This window comes from Sphaerodactylus townsendi, linkage group LG03 (genome assembly GCF_021028975.2).
Source record: "Sphaerodactylus townsendi isolate TG3544 linkage group LG03, MPM_Stown_v2.3, whole genome shotgun sequence".
Lineage (NCBI taxonomy): Eukaryota > Metazoa > Chordata > Lepidosauria > Squamata > Sphaerodactylidae > Sphaerodactylus > Sphaerodactylus townsendi.
In genome coordinates this window covers 92,767,640-92,782,860 of record NC_059427.1, presented here as the reverse complement: position 1 = coordinate 92,782,860, position 15,221 = coordinate 92,767,640, and the positions used below count along the sequence as shown (strand labels likewise).

At 42.2% G+C, this 15,221-nt stretch overlaps 1 protein-coding gene across 1 annotated transcript in view; it reads right to left on the bottom strand.

Moving 5' to 3' along the window:
- Window positions 1-14,772, bottom strand: part of KCTD16 (potassium channel tetramerization domain containing 16) — a 204,569-nt gene extending 189,797 nt beyond the window's left edge. Inside the window, exons 1-2 of the mRNA XM_048490291.1 lie at window positions 14,238-14,772; window positions 12,811-13,967 (exon numbers count right to left, since the gene is read on the bottom strand). Of these exons, the coding sequence (XP_048346248.1) occupies window positions 12,811-13,642 (832 nt within the window). The 5' untranslated portion in view covers window positions 13,643-13,967; window positions 14,238-14,772. The remainder of the gene's footprint in view (window positions 1-12,810; window positions 13,968-14,237) is intronic.
- Between the last annotated feature and the right edge of the window lie 449 nt (window positions 14,773-15,221).

The window sequence follows — 15,221 nt, the reverse complement described above, 5'->3', positions numbered from 1 at the left end:
TAGAAACAGTAGATGAGCCTTTGATTGGCTCAAGCCAGCAATCCCAGCATGGGAAATCCCACAGGATCCAGGAAAGCGAAACTGAAACTTACTAGCTCCCGCCCCTACCTGCGCAAAGGGGTATAAAAGTACTGTGCACCCTAGCCTCAGTGCTCTTTACTGGCTAATCCTCTCTTGGTCTAGTCGGTTTGAGACACGATATTGTCCTTCACCTGGATTTCTATGTTGGCATAGGAATCCTTGCCTTCTTCGAGAACTTATTCAGCTGAGTATAGGTAACATATAAGTCCGCTGCTCCCCCTCCTACTCTATCATCCAAACCTATCTTTTCCTCCCTGCTTATATCACTTAGGAACTGTGTGTATGCTTCTCACTGTATGATTGTTTGCAACCAAAATTTATATAAAAAATATTTAAACTGCCATTTGGTCTCTTCTGTATTCTCTGTAGAACGTTTCAAAAGCCAATTCTGGTATAGTTGTCTAAAATATCCCACCTAGCCTGCCTCTCGCACTGCCAAGCTGAGTTATTCCCCATTGCTACTTTGAGAAAAATATTCATACTGTTAAGCTAGGTAACACTACCCACCCTAAACTCCACTCTCCCTGGCTCCATCCTCAAATCTTCAGGTATTTCTGAACCCAGAGCTGGCAACCCTAGTCCCAGGTCATTAAAATTCAGAAACAACAACAGTCTTTGCAGTGATTGAAAGGCCTAAATTAAGAGTGAGAGCAAATTCTGAAACCAAACTAGAAAGCCTTAATGATTACTTAACATTTAATTGAAAAATGAACCTTACTGGAAGGTAATCCTACCAAAAACTCAAGCAGCCTTAATCGTTGTTATAAGTCTTTAAACTGTAGAAACACTACAGCTCTGATGATAAATGGGGCTCCTCATAGCCACCATCAAGCCAAACATAACAGAAATATGTCCTGAATCCTACTGATGTCAATAGGATACAGTTCGCCCAGCTCATGCTAATAATGTGCCCTTAGTGAAGGCCTGAAAAACATACAGCCTGCGGTGTGTTTGCAGCCCCCTTTAAAGGACTTGCCGTCCCTGAAGGAATGTTGACATTCCATTGATTTGCAGCTCACCTATACCTGGACTCTTGGTTGTCTCTGTACATTCCAAACTGCCCAGTGCTCAGGTGTACATAACACAGTGCTTTCAGGTTTAGCATTGCAAGGCATGCATGAGAAAGCACTTAGGACCTGATTGATCTGTCCAGCCTGTCTTTGCAAACATAGCAGCAACAATGTGTGCACATTTTGTAGTAGTAAGCTTGTTGGCTTGTTCAACTACTACCTGTTGTGTTGAGGTGGTAATAAGAGCAGAAAGCTGATTGACTTTTACTCCTCCCACTTAAGGAGCTGAGCCTTATATTCATGAGAATTCCAGTGTGGACCATGAGGCAAGATCCAACGTTCACATTACAGCGTACTCTTTTATGTTGAGAGCAGCATGAGTACTCTGGATCAAGTATGTCACTGCTCTTTTGTGCTGCCCAGATGCCTTCCAAATGTTTGTGCTGTTGGAGCAGTGGAGAGCCACACCAATGTCCTCTCCATCAGCATAACCTTGGAAGTCCAGGCCACTGTGGAGCTATGCTGACGGGTGGGCCGGGGCATACCCAGGGTGGGGGAGTCAACTTCAGTTGGCTTCCACTGGCTTTTCAGCTCCAGAGCACCAGCCCCCAGCCCCACAGACTTACACTGCTTGTTCAATGGATGATTCAGGCAGCCGGGGGGGGGGGGGGATTTAAATTTTCCTCCTCTCCACACTGCCCAAAGCCGCTGTGGAGGTGGTACAGGGCTGCTTTTGCAGTGCTGCCCCTGGCCACCTTCGCACACTCCACCCCCAATCTGGACTGCAGTATTAGTCCTTTTGAGCCTCTGTTAAAACAGCAAAAACAAAACAATCCTGTCTTTCATTTTTCTGTCTATTTGGATTGGGAACTAATGGAAAGCAAATGAAAACCTAACTGGTATTAAGCATGCCCTTACTAAAGGAACTGAAGTCCATTAAGCATGCCATTACTAAACGGACTGAAGTCCAATATCCAATTTCCTAGAAATATGCTCAGTGAATTCAATGGGAATTGTTTCCAAGTATATATGTAGCTGCAAAAGGCAAATATATTTTAAACATTGGTGGTGATTAATGCAAAGAGGACAGAGGAAAGTCCTGTATTGGACAATACTAAATCATACTTACTTGGTTGTAAAATTGCCATTCTGAAAAAAAAAAACCTTTGTATAATATGGCCACAGGCAAATTTTATATCTTGACATTTTTCATAAACAGCAAGATTTGTGCAAAAAAACCTGCTCAATCTCATTATAGCTGCAGTTTATAATATATTCATGATGGAAGCAAATTCAATAGAATATATTTTTGAGAAACATGCATAGAACTGGGTTGCCCTTGTGGTGGTAGAAAGTGTGGTCCAGTCACAGTTGACTTACAATCCCATAGGTTATTCAAATCAAGAAGAAGGTTGCCATTGGCTCCCTCTGAGGAGCACCCCTGGACTTCCTCAGTGATCTCCCATCTAAGCACTAACCAGAGCCAACCTGGTTTAGCTTTAGGGGTGCCAGCTGTAGGTTGGGAAATACCTGGAGATTTTGGGAGTGGGGCCTGAGGTTTGGGGAGGGGAGGGGAATTCAGTGTTGTATAATCCATAGAGTTCACCTTCCAAAGCAACCATTTTCTCCTGGTGAACTGATATCTGATGTCCGGAGATCAGCTGTAATCTTAGGAGGTCTCTAGTCAGCATCTGGAGGTTGGCAACCCTACTTAGCTTCCAAAATCTGATGAGATCAGACTAGCCCAAGACATCCAGGTTTCCCATGCACTTAACAATAATTATAAGAGGAAAAAAATGATTTCCTGCAGTGAATATAGAAGAGTGGCCTACATGAGTTAATCCCAGTTTAAAAGAGATCCTCGGAGCTGTTTTATCTTATTTATTTATTAATATGTGTAACCTGCCCTTCCTATAAAGCTCAGGACAGCTTACGATACAGCTTACGATCTGAATTCCAGAGCAAACTAGCAAACTGAAACAACTCAGCAGATTTAGCAGCAGAACATGTGAGCTGCACACTCCTGCCTAAGTGTGCTAATGGGAATAGGATATAGTTGATGGATTGAATTATGTATTATACCTCTTCATTTTCTTTGCCCTTTAGCCTCACTATACAATATTGATTTTTCTGCATTCCACTTATGAGTATACACTTCACACAGTCAATGTGATAATCTTCACACTACATGCCACAGCACATTTGCCTGCTTTTTGGATGCTGTAGAATTCTTCATCCTATTTTCCAACGTTACACCCGTGCTGCGGCCACACTGTAATGGTATAACAACAAAACAAAGTCTACCTCAGCACACATTTACTGTTGCCAGGTTTTCTGCTTTGTGTTTCCTGTTATGCTGTGCGTAGGTAAATGCAAATACGCTTACTAAATTAAACGCTGTCTCAAGCTTTGTACAGATAGAAACGGTGACACATTGTGGTTGGTTAAATTAGTCTAAGGTAATGTATGTCATCAGAAATGCCTTGGGATTTCTCTTGCATTTGTTGTTAAAGGTCATAAATCAGAATTCTAAGTAGATACCAATTATTGCATGCATTTTCCCAAACATTTCCACCCAACAGCACACTCTCATTTAACCACGAATAATTGGATGAGTACCTCATAACTATCTCTTAATATTCATAACAGATTTTAACAGTAGAGTGAATAAACTAAGTGGTGTTTTATTTGAAAGGGTAAGGTGAAAACGGGGCCACAATCCACAGGGCTGGTATAATGAATGGAAGCAGCAGATGTCTTGAAGGCATACAAAGCCTGTCAATTAATTTTCTGCCTAGAGTCATTTTGCCGTGGCTGTCTCGAAAGTTTCCTTTGAACATTACAGCTACCCAAGATATTTTATCTGTGTGGTTATGAAGAAAGGGAAAGGCAAGCCTTAAGGAAATATGTATAATGCTCCTCCTCGTCAAATTTTAAGAGAAACTTTTATACTTGTTCAGACTTTGGAAACTGTCTCTAAGAATAATGGTTACATTGATTTGCATATTTCTCTGAACTCATTATGTGAACGGTGATTACGTAGCTGCCTACTCTCTATTGCTTAACTTGGAAGATTAACACTTTCACCAATTCTACTTTCATGAAGCCATTTTTTTTCATTCCCTGTCATTCATTGTTCTGTTTCCCTTTTCTGAGCACAGTGATATTCCAAGTAGCCTAAAGAATGTTTCCTATGGGACAGGCAAAAGTGCTTGAGACTTGGGGGCTGCAGTCACCTTAAATTGCTTCCTTACATGAAGAACAATTCATATGGGTTCATTCATATCTGGAAAGTTTCCTTTCACACTATCACAAAGACCTGGCTTCAGAATATGGGGAATGTGAAGAAAAATTTCGTAACTAGCAATGGGAATTAAATAGAGCATACAATTTTAGAGCAGATCCTTAGGTCACTGAAAGCCAAGCTGCAATATACAGGTACTTTGTTCCTTGGCAGAAAGTAGTTAGACCTTTCTACAATGCTTTCAGGCACAAACTTTTATTGGCTAGCCCTTGGTGGGATCCTCTCTCACATACAGGATTCCACCCACATCAGCCTGCCCTTTCCCTATAGTTAGACTACATTGCACAAGGTCTCATTACCAGAGACAGGCCTCACAATCAAGCACCCTCTTCTCTCCCAGAGACAGAGCTAAACCACTCTACCAGGCAGAGCTCCCCTCCACTCTGCTCTTTTTCCTGAGCTAAACTTTCCTGAGCTAAAGTCACTGCTATCTCCCTGAGGCAGAGCTCTTCTCCTGTGTTCCCTCCAACATCTCAACCCCCTTCTCGAAGGTCGCTGGAAGCTGCAGCAGCACTCCTGTGGGCTCATCTGAGTAGCTGATTTTCCCTTCAGGGGGAGGACAACCTCCTGTTTGTCACAATGGTAATTCTGAAATGACACAACTTTCTAAACAAACATAAGCATCAAGACAGTGCATTTTGGAACTATTTATGATCAAGAAATCAAGCTAGGTTCAATTCAGCCTAAATACTCAATCCCTGATGATCAATTAAGATCTCGAGACATGGGACAAAATCTGAGGGATTGTATCTGCCAAACGGAGACAGTAATGCAATAGTGCAGTCTCTCAATCAAATGGAATAATGTCATAGCATCTACCCTTCAAAGTAGCCATTTTCTCCAGGACAGTTGATCTTTGTCATGTAGAGATCAGTTGTATTTTCAGGCCTAGCATCTAGCCCCAGTTCATCACAGTCAAGAGCCAAAGAAGGAGCCTTATGAGGAAACAGTCTCTACTGAACATATATGCAAAAGCCTGTTCTCCATAGAAAACTGACTAATGATTGATTAAGGATCAAATAATGGGACAAAATAATGATGTACTTCAAAGATTAGAAGAGGTATGAAAAGGAAAAAGGAGAGAGAATACATAACAGTAGAAAGAAAAAGGAGAGGCCTTATAAGAGGCATCTTTGTAACTTCTCATCCATATCCCTAAAATTAGCCTCAGGTGTATGAAAAGAGACAGCTAAATCCCAAAGGATCAAAAGATAGCTGGAGCTTATGATCCATCTTGAATGGCAACTCATCCTCTGGAGTGAGCGTTCTTTTATTTGTACATACACCATGCAAAATGGCTATAATCCCTGGATGAGTTAAAAGAAATGGACCCTATGTACACACAGGCACTGCCTGCCTCACAATTCCCCCTTGTACTGGCCTAGTTTAAAGTTGGAACACAGCCCAGCTGCACTCAAGCTACACACTGCACTGTCATTCACTGTCTTTTGCTCTGTATCCTCATCCCCGCTCACTCAGTAATGCAGAAACAATTTTACTACCCTGGCTCCCTACTGTAGCTTCTTGCAAGTACAAAATGAAAACAAATCCCCCAATAGAATTTTGAATGCTTACGTAGATTAGCCACAAAGAAAGGCAGGATCTATTCTAGACTATTCATCTGTGAAACTCTGCTGCTATTAAACTTTGAGGAATGCCTATCTCTCCCCACCCCCCCCGCCCCCATTCTTCTTTAAATCCATCTGGCAACATTTGAACAGATGCAATATTTTTCTGCTTTGTCTCAGGATTTGAAATATAAATTTCAGCAGATTGCCTCATTACCTTTAAGAACATCAGTGCTTTCAATCACATTCCCAGGCTCCTTGCGCATTTGCACAGAAGGTAGTGAAGCCGACCTGCGAAGAATATCTTTGCTTGTCGCTAACTAGTTGCTTTAGAATACCTCCCACTGTTTCAGCCCATTAACCCAAGCACAACAGCTTGATGAATTAATGCTTATATAGGCACAGTTGGCAGCTTCTAATTAAATAATTATGGCCATGCAGCTGCAAAGAAGCTGGAATGTCCCGCCAGAAAACCAGATGTCAGTTTTATTGGTCCTAAGAGTTTCTGAAACAGAAATTTGGGAAATTTGATATGACAGGGCTCTGGCCACTGGGGGCATTCTCAATATAGATTTCTTTACATCAGAGTGTTCAAGTAGAAACTACACGCAAACATCCAGATCATCATTGCATTTTAACAATGGTTTATATTGCAATATTACTTGTATGTACAGTTGCCAGCTTCCAGGTGGGGCCCGGAGATCTCCTGGAATTACTTTTGATCTCCAGCCCACAGAGATCAGTTCCCCTGGATAAAATGGCTGGTTGGGAGTGTAGTCTGTATGGCATTAAACCTTGCTGAGGTCCATCTCCTTCTCAAAACTCATGGTCCCCATTTGGGTTGCCAGCTCTGGGTTGGGAAACACCTGGAAATTTGGGGAATGGAGCCTGATGAAGGCAGGGTTTGGGGAGGGGCAGGACTTCAATGCCATAGAGTCATATTCCAAAGCCGCTATTTTCCCCAGGTGTATTGATCTCTGTTGCCTGAAGATCAGTTGTAATAGCTGGAGATCTCCAGCCACTACCTGAAGGTTGGCAATCCTACTCCCCAGCCTTCATCCAAAAATCTTCAGGAATTTCTGAACCTGGAGTTGACAACCCTTCCTGTTTCTACAATGTTAATGTATTACAGCTGCTAGAGAAAATGCTTGAATCAGCTGCTGCATGTAGACTTTGGTTCAGATTTCAGATTGATGAATATAGTACTTGAGGGGAGGAATCTAAGAATCATCCTTAATACAATATACTCCTTTATAACAGAAGGTGACACTGCACAATGGCTACTGGATTCCATAGCAGGCATTACAGTAGTTTCTATTCATCAGCTTCACTCCATTCACAAATATTAATCTGACTTAATATCATCTTTTAAATTCACTAGGATAACAAATGTGGGTTTCATTTGTGCACCATCGCCTAGCACAGTGATGGCGAATCTATGGCACGTGTGCCAGAGGTAGCACTTAGAGCCCTCTCTGTGGGCATGCGCGCACAGAGTTCATCATGTGGGGGGACGGAAAATCACCCCCACACACATACACACATCTAGGCTGGCCTGGGCTGCTGGGCACGACATGCACCACGACTAGCAGGGAGGACTTGGCTAACAGGCCTGGTGCCTGTGCTCCGGGTGGCTGCTGCCCAAGGGGGGAGCAGAGGAGGCAGAGATGCTAGAGAGGTGCAGAGCGGTGTGTGCAGGACTTGCTGGAGGTTAGAGCAGGCTGGCCCCTGCTCAAGCGGGTGTGGCGGAGGCAGGGGGTGGGGTGGGGTGGAGGCGCTGGAGCAGCGCAGGGCAGAGCATGGGGTGCACGCAGGACCTGCTGGAGGCTGGAGCAGACTGACTGCTGCTGCTCGAGGGGTTGAACAAACAAAATGTGTGCCTTTTCAAACACCAGGGGAACACTCAGACCCAAGTTTTTTGCTGATCACCTGGGCAGATCAAGCCTAGGGTGGGGGGCCCAAGATGCATTTAGGATTTTTTTTAAAAGCACACCAAAGTCTTTGATAGAACTGCTTTTATTTTTCTGTTCCTGTTGCATTTTTGTGGGAAGTCAAGTGCTCTGATGACATGTAAAGGAAAACCTGCAGATCAGATAGCTGCTCCACCAATTTAGCTTTCCTGAAGTTATCCCATCCCTGCACAGCATTCTTGCTTAGGATTGCCTTTCTTGACTGCCTTTTTACTTCTATTTTGTGGTGGGGGGGGGGGGTTATTGGGTTTCAGAAAGCAAAAGATTTACTTCCCTCTCCCCCCACACCCCTCCCCCTCCCCCCACCAGGCCCCCAGTATGATAATAGTGTAATTATTTCAGGGAGATTATTAGCATTAAACCTAAGACCTAGTTTTGGGGAAGCAGTGTAGGTAACCCTGTTAAGCGCTGTTAAACCCCACTGATTTTCATGGGAAGAACTAAAGCACGATCCTTTAGCTGGAAGTAAGCTTGGGTGCTGACAATGGGGCTTGCTTCTGAGTAAACCCTCCTATGGTCATGATTCACCCATTCGAAGCATTGCACGGTTGCTTCACCAAGCTTACTCGTGAGTAAACCTCAGTATTCAGGTTAAATTGCCGTGTTGGCAGTTTGTGATAAATAAATGGGTTTTGGGTTGCAATTTGGGCACTCGGTCTGGAAAAGGTTTGCCATCACTGACCTAGCATGTCAAATAAAGGACCTAGCCAAATCACAACCTGAAAGAACCCCCTTGAAGACTGTAATGGTTAGAAGCAGGTTATATAATACTGTTAGGCCAGAATAGGTAATTTAAAAATTGCATGACAGTTACAGAAGCTTTCAGGTCAGGCCTGATGGTTTGTCTAAGACACTATGCTTCTGGCTCCCTGCCAGAATTTTGCCTTAGCTAGCTTTTTTCAGAGTAGTGTAGTGGTTAAGAGTGGCTGACTCTAATTAGGAGAACTGGATTTGATTCCCCACTCCTCCACATGAGCAGGGGCTCTTATCTGGTGAAGCAGATTTTTTCCCCTGCTCCTCCCCACGAAGCTGGCTGGGTGACCTGGGCTAGCCACAGTTCTTCGGAACTCTTTCTGCCCCACCTACCTCACAAGATTGTTGTGGGAAGAGGAAGGGAAAGGAATCTGTAAGCTGCCTTGAGTCTCCTTACAGGAGAAAAAGGTAGGGTATAAATCCAAACTCTTCCTCTTCTTGTTGTTGTTATGTCTTTACTTTGCATTCCCATGATCATCCTCAAATTTAACCCTGCCCTCTTAACTTGATAATTAACTGGAATGCAATGCAAACTATCACTGGTATGCCAGGTCTGAGGAACAAAAAGGCCCGGTCCATTTATGTAATTATTTAAAAATCTTTCCCCTTGCTAATTTTAGCAATGTCATGAATATGTAAATTGCAACAGTTCTCAGATATTGAGTTGGAAAATGATTATCCCTGTATAGTTAATTTCAAATGTTAGTCTACAGCCACAAAATAAAGCTGAAAACCAGCAACACATTAAAAAGTGACAAGAAATATTCTAGCATAGGTTTTCATCAGTCAGAGCTCATAATCTGATGAAGTGAACTCTAACTCACAAACACTTCTGCTGGAATGAAGTTAGGTCACCTTTATGATGATATTGAACTTTTCTTTGTGCAGCTGTGTGTCTATTCATATTTTATTGTCAAGTATTTCTCAAATAAAATTAGGTGCATCAAGAGGCCAAGCCTTATTTTCCCAACTGTTCCTAACACAAATTTATATTCACAAACACACCTCATCAGCCTTTTCCATAGATCAGCGGGTCTTAACCTTTTTTGCATTATGGACCCCTCTAGGATCTGATGAAAGCTATGGAACCTCCTTCCCCAGGAAAAAAAATGCATAAAAAAACACAGACACAATTCATGTCAGCCAAGGTAACACAGAAAGATGTCCAAAACCATTATGGCAGGGTTTCTTATTTGGAAAGCTAGAATAGCTTTCCCCCTAGACTGCCCCCACCCACTGGGACCTTGTAAAGGGTACCAATTCTAGATTAAAATCCAGTAGCCAGATTGGAACCCATTAGAATCTTAAAAAACCAACAAGATTTCCAAGGTATAAGCTTTTGAGAGTCAAAGTTCCCTTCATGTATCTGACAAAGACAGCTTTAATTCTTGAAAGTTTATATCCAAAAAATGTGTTGGTATCCCAAGGGCTACTGTACTTGAATCAAGCTAAATGAAAGAATAAATTCCTCAGGCCCCATAAGCGACAAACAGTGAAATCACAAGCAACTTCCATGGAATTTGGTAGCTCAAATATCTCACTAAAGCATTTTTGAAATCTTTTAGACAAAATATGTATTTTTATTCCAACTAGAAAAATCACAGATGTACAATAAGATACCACGAAATCTTTGTTCAGTTGATTGTATGAACCAGATGCTCCAATAGCATCTGGTTCAAAATTATGAGGTCTGATAAAATTCTTTTTTAAAAAAAGCAGTTCCCTCAGAAACAGATTAAAAACTTGGTTGGCTGTCCCACCCCCCTCCCCCCAAAAAGTATTCTAGGTCCACTACAAAATACCCAGCAATAATTTAAAAGGTCTTATATTAAATAGTTTGAATTGTAAAGCAGGCAAATGCAAGCAGGCTGGCAAAGGAGAGAATATGGCTTGCAGGTAAGAAGTATGGAGTTAGTCTCAGAGTTTAGTTCAACAAAGAATTTTGGGTTCTTAATGCATCCCTAACACAAGAGATTTGGAACATCATAATCAATAACAACATGATGGCGGATGAATCAATCTCTGTTTCGAATGTGATTGCCTCTGGCACAACTGGAATTGGAAGAGTTCATGGCCTAGCTAATTTGCAACAATAGTAGCTACTGTCAAATCTTCCAGGAACAGCCTCAGTCTGTGGTGAGAAGCCACAAGTCAGTGGACTCCTGTTCTTAAACCAGGAGTAGTTGTGCTGCCACCATCAGTCAGAGAAGCGAGTGGATCATATCCTGAGTGCCAGGATGCTCAGCTTGACCAGTTCTTTCTATAGTGTGTGTATACATAGACCCCCACCAAAACAATGACTTGTGTATTTCAGAGGAAGAGAGAAAGAGTCATTGATACATTTATCAAGCGATGTAATCATGGAAACTGTATAAACAGATCAGTTTTACACATCATTAAGCTGAATTTATTCAACCCTGTATATTTCCTGCATATTTATCTCCAGTTCCAATAACTGTATGACCTATGATTATAGCTGAGAGAAAAAACTATCAAAAGTTCCCATTTTTTACAAGTGTGGGAATTGTGAGAAAAACTGCAACAACCCCGTTTTTCCACTTTGAAAGGTGTTTTCTTCCTTAACAACAAAAAATATAGACACAAGGAACGCTAAAAACTAATACCAAGAAATGTTACTAACCAGCACATGGCTTCATTTGGAGCACCAGGTTATTGAACAAACAACATCAAGTAAAACTACAGTAGCTTTCTGAATCTTCTCTTCTCACATGTAAAAAGGGCCCATCAGTGATCCATCATAACTAGTGTGCAATTCTGAACACTTATGGCCTTCTAAGTCAACTGCCATAAATTCACTTATAAGGCTACAACTCGACTTAGGACTGCATTGTTAAGACCTAGCTGACATTTTTTGTTATCCCCACTCCTCAATTGCTTTCTGCAACAGGCAGATTGGTGTGATTTATTTTAGCAGTACTTTTGAATTAAATTTCAGGCATATAGAAAAAATCGTAATTGATATCAAATGCACATGATGCTATTGTGGACCTCTAAAACAAGTGTCTTAAGAAGCTGGACTCCCACTGAAAATATGACTATTAAGCAGGCACTTCTCAAATTCTGCAGACTTTCAGATCAAACAACCATCCCCCACTCATTTAAAAAGTGAGGTCGAGTGAACCAAGTCTGTATGATAAGGAGCAGATATCTCACACTGGCTTTCACAAAACAGTATCTTTAAAGATGACAATGAATACTTGGTTGTACTAACGGACTAATTTAGCTTCTCCCTTTGGAAGTAAATTCAGGATCAAATGTTCAGCCCGTGCCTGGAAAATCAAGTTCTGCTACAGAATAATGGAAATCACATTCTCCTGGAGTTACCTGAACTGCCACCCCCCCCACCCCCCCCCCACCCCCGATAATGCCAGGCTTTAAAAGTTAACAAGGCTGTTGAAGCAATCATCTGGAAAATTAGTCCAAAAGCAGTAGGTCATCTGATGCAATTGCAACCAGCAGAGAAAATGTATTGAGTTTGGAGCAGCATTTATATCATCATAGCAAAGATAAAGTAGGTTCATTCCTAGATGTAAGCTGAGTGTTTTACACAAACCCTGTCATGAAAACCACCCCTGATGGCAAACAGCCAGAATGAGTAGATTTCCTTTTCCTTTCAGTGCATGTAAAAATTTCAGCTTTATTGACAGATGGTTTGGCTGACTGTGTGTGATTATTATTGAGCATGTATTACCTTTGTAAACTGAACCTCATTTGAAGATCTTCTGTAATTAAATCAGCAGTATCTTTGTAGTGCTTACATTGCATTGAATGAGCACTCAGAAGATGCACAAGATAATCAGATAGTTAACAAAGGTGTGATCACAGCATCACAGTATGTGTGTATGTACCAACAGTAAAAGTAATGGGGGAATTTTGGCAGTCTGTGCTGCCACCTAGCAAAAACCACACTATTAAGTTCATGGTCAATTGTCTTAGCAAAAGACTTCAGTTAACAGATTCATTTGGTTCTTGTTCTTTCAGGAGGAAACTACAGTTAGCACCAAAAACTATGACACTCATTCAAGCTAAAAATATAAAAGAAGCGCAAAACAATTTTTCTTCTGCACCCAAATCCTTGTCCCACCAGTGTCTCCTGTACTTACGGTAGAAGACGTATTCCGTGTAGCTGGACCAAACCTTGTCATCAGTGTATTGATTGACAAAAGAAGCTGTCACCGAGGAATTACATGCTACCATGTGGAATCCACAGTCTGACAACATGTCAAAAGCCCTCTCCAGGTGCCTAAACTTCAGATAGAACCTTGAGGTGTATCTATCTGGAGGCCGGTCTGGGTCTCTGCTCTCATTCAAACTTTCTCCAAAAACTTCTTTGACTAAAGCAATCCTTCCACAAACCAAAATCCTTGGGACTCTCCTGAATTTGGCATCTGCTTGGGTCTCCCTGCCCATGGTGCATGACCCTCTGTAGCCAATGGTAATGAAGCCCCACTTTCGATCTGAAGGTAAGAGTGATGATGGGGCACTTGTTCTTGTGTCACTGCTTTGGGAAACCTCCTCATAGTCACTATGGCAATAGTCGTCAGGGCTTTGCTTGATCTCATCAGGAGTCAGAAGTTTGACCAAGTCCGGGAGCTGAAAGTACTCCGCTTCCCTCTTGAGCCTTCCTCTTTCTGGAAAGTGGTCAGGCAAGACCACCTGCTTGTCCCTGAGATAGTCCAGAATGTAGCGGAAGAGGAAGCCATCTCTGTCGATGAAAATCCTTCCCTTGGAATCCTTTGCTAGATCATTGACTGACTCTCTCTTGGAGGTGAACATTTTCCAAAGCAGGGAGTGGGGAATGCCTATTAAAGTTGAGTAGCGAGTGAAATAAACCTGGCCGCCCACGTTCAGTTCTATTACCTCTGGGAAGGATTGTGCCACTGTCCCTTGTTCTCTGGGAGGAAGGTAAGTCCTGCAGTTTCCACTCAAGGCCATGGTACCTTGAAACAAACCAACCACAAGTTGAGGCAGAACTCTCAGTCACATCCAAGGTTCCAATCCAGAATCTATACCTGTTTCCTCAAGGGGCTCCCCAGCCCTAACATGTAAGATATTGGAATTGGGGATGGGGTGGAGCATGAAAAGAAGGTTGTGGGGTTTATTTTTTCAATTGTCCAAAAATGGCTATCACAAGAACTGGCAAAGAGGTTTTATTCTTAAATAGTAGGTGATGAATGTTCAAGAAATGCAGTTAAATAATCATATCTTCCAGCAAAGCCCAAACAGCAGGATCAAGCCAAGTTTATAATTTCTCACATGCCTATTGAGGACAGGGGAAAGATAAAACAGAATTATTTCCCTCTGCATGAGAAACAAATAAAGAGTTAAAAGCAGTTGAGTTTTGAACACTCTGAGTAACACTAATTTGGAAATATTTACCCTGTATAATCTCTCTATATTTTTAAAGATTTATTTTCTACTCAACAATTAAAGCGGTGTTGAAAGAGTTAACAAGGCACCACACATTTCACTTTGCACAAACATGTAATTTAGAATATGTAAATGAGGGGATCAGAGACTCAAGCCTTACCGTGGTTACAGCTGATCTATCATTCTTGCAGAGGGAAGGAACATTTTCTAAACAACCTTAACATTTGCACGGAGGCAGGCTGAATCTGGTGAACAGCAAATCCAGAGCAGGAAAAAGACTGAAACAGTAAGATGAGTCCATTTGGCAATATCCATGCAGAAGTTCCAAGTTAAACCCAAGCCTATGAAAGTTGAGCAGAATGGCAATGAAAAACAAGAGAGCTCTGCAGCAATAGCTGAGAGAAAAATAAAAAGAACATAAATCCCAGTCAGGATCCTTTAGGATGAGACAGAATTTCAGGAGGAGGACCTTGGCTTAGACGTCTTGCAAAGTGCCCAGATTCTGAGCTAAGCCCTGACACATTTTAGTGGCATCCCAAAGTGGTACCCGCTCCATCAATAAGGGCAGAGAGCCTCTCATGTTGCCAGCAAGTTCCAGAGAATACAAGCCTGCAGCCGTTTGAAAGGATGCCCAGGGAAGCTGTTTGTTCTGCTTTCACTACACAAGCTGCTCCTCTGGTTGCTGAGCTGGGTGGTTCCACAGTTCCCAGTGCAGTTCAGATGCTGTTGTTTCAGCAGTGCAGGGAAGAAACCATCCAGGGAGATGACTATTACATCATCTTAAAGGAATATGGCTTTGAGAAAGCCAAGCAACCTGGAGGGGGTGGAACTCACGAGTTCATTTCCCCCTTCTTCATTTTTTAACGAGTTGCAGGAGCAGAAGTGCTGCATGAAGCTGCCACCGACAGCTATTCCCAAACCAAGCAGCAATTCTCCAGGAAAGCTTCTAGCGCTTAATCTGCTGGATGAAAGGATTCATTCTATACAAATTTCTGTCTCCGAGCTGGCACTGAAATTCTTTGTAGTACTGAACAGAGATCTTTCCTGTTGCATGAGCCATTTTTACTGCATTGATAAATTGTATCCCTCTGTAATATTGTGCAAAATGGAACTGTACAGCTTGATACTGTCCTCCAATGACACA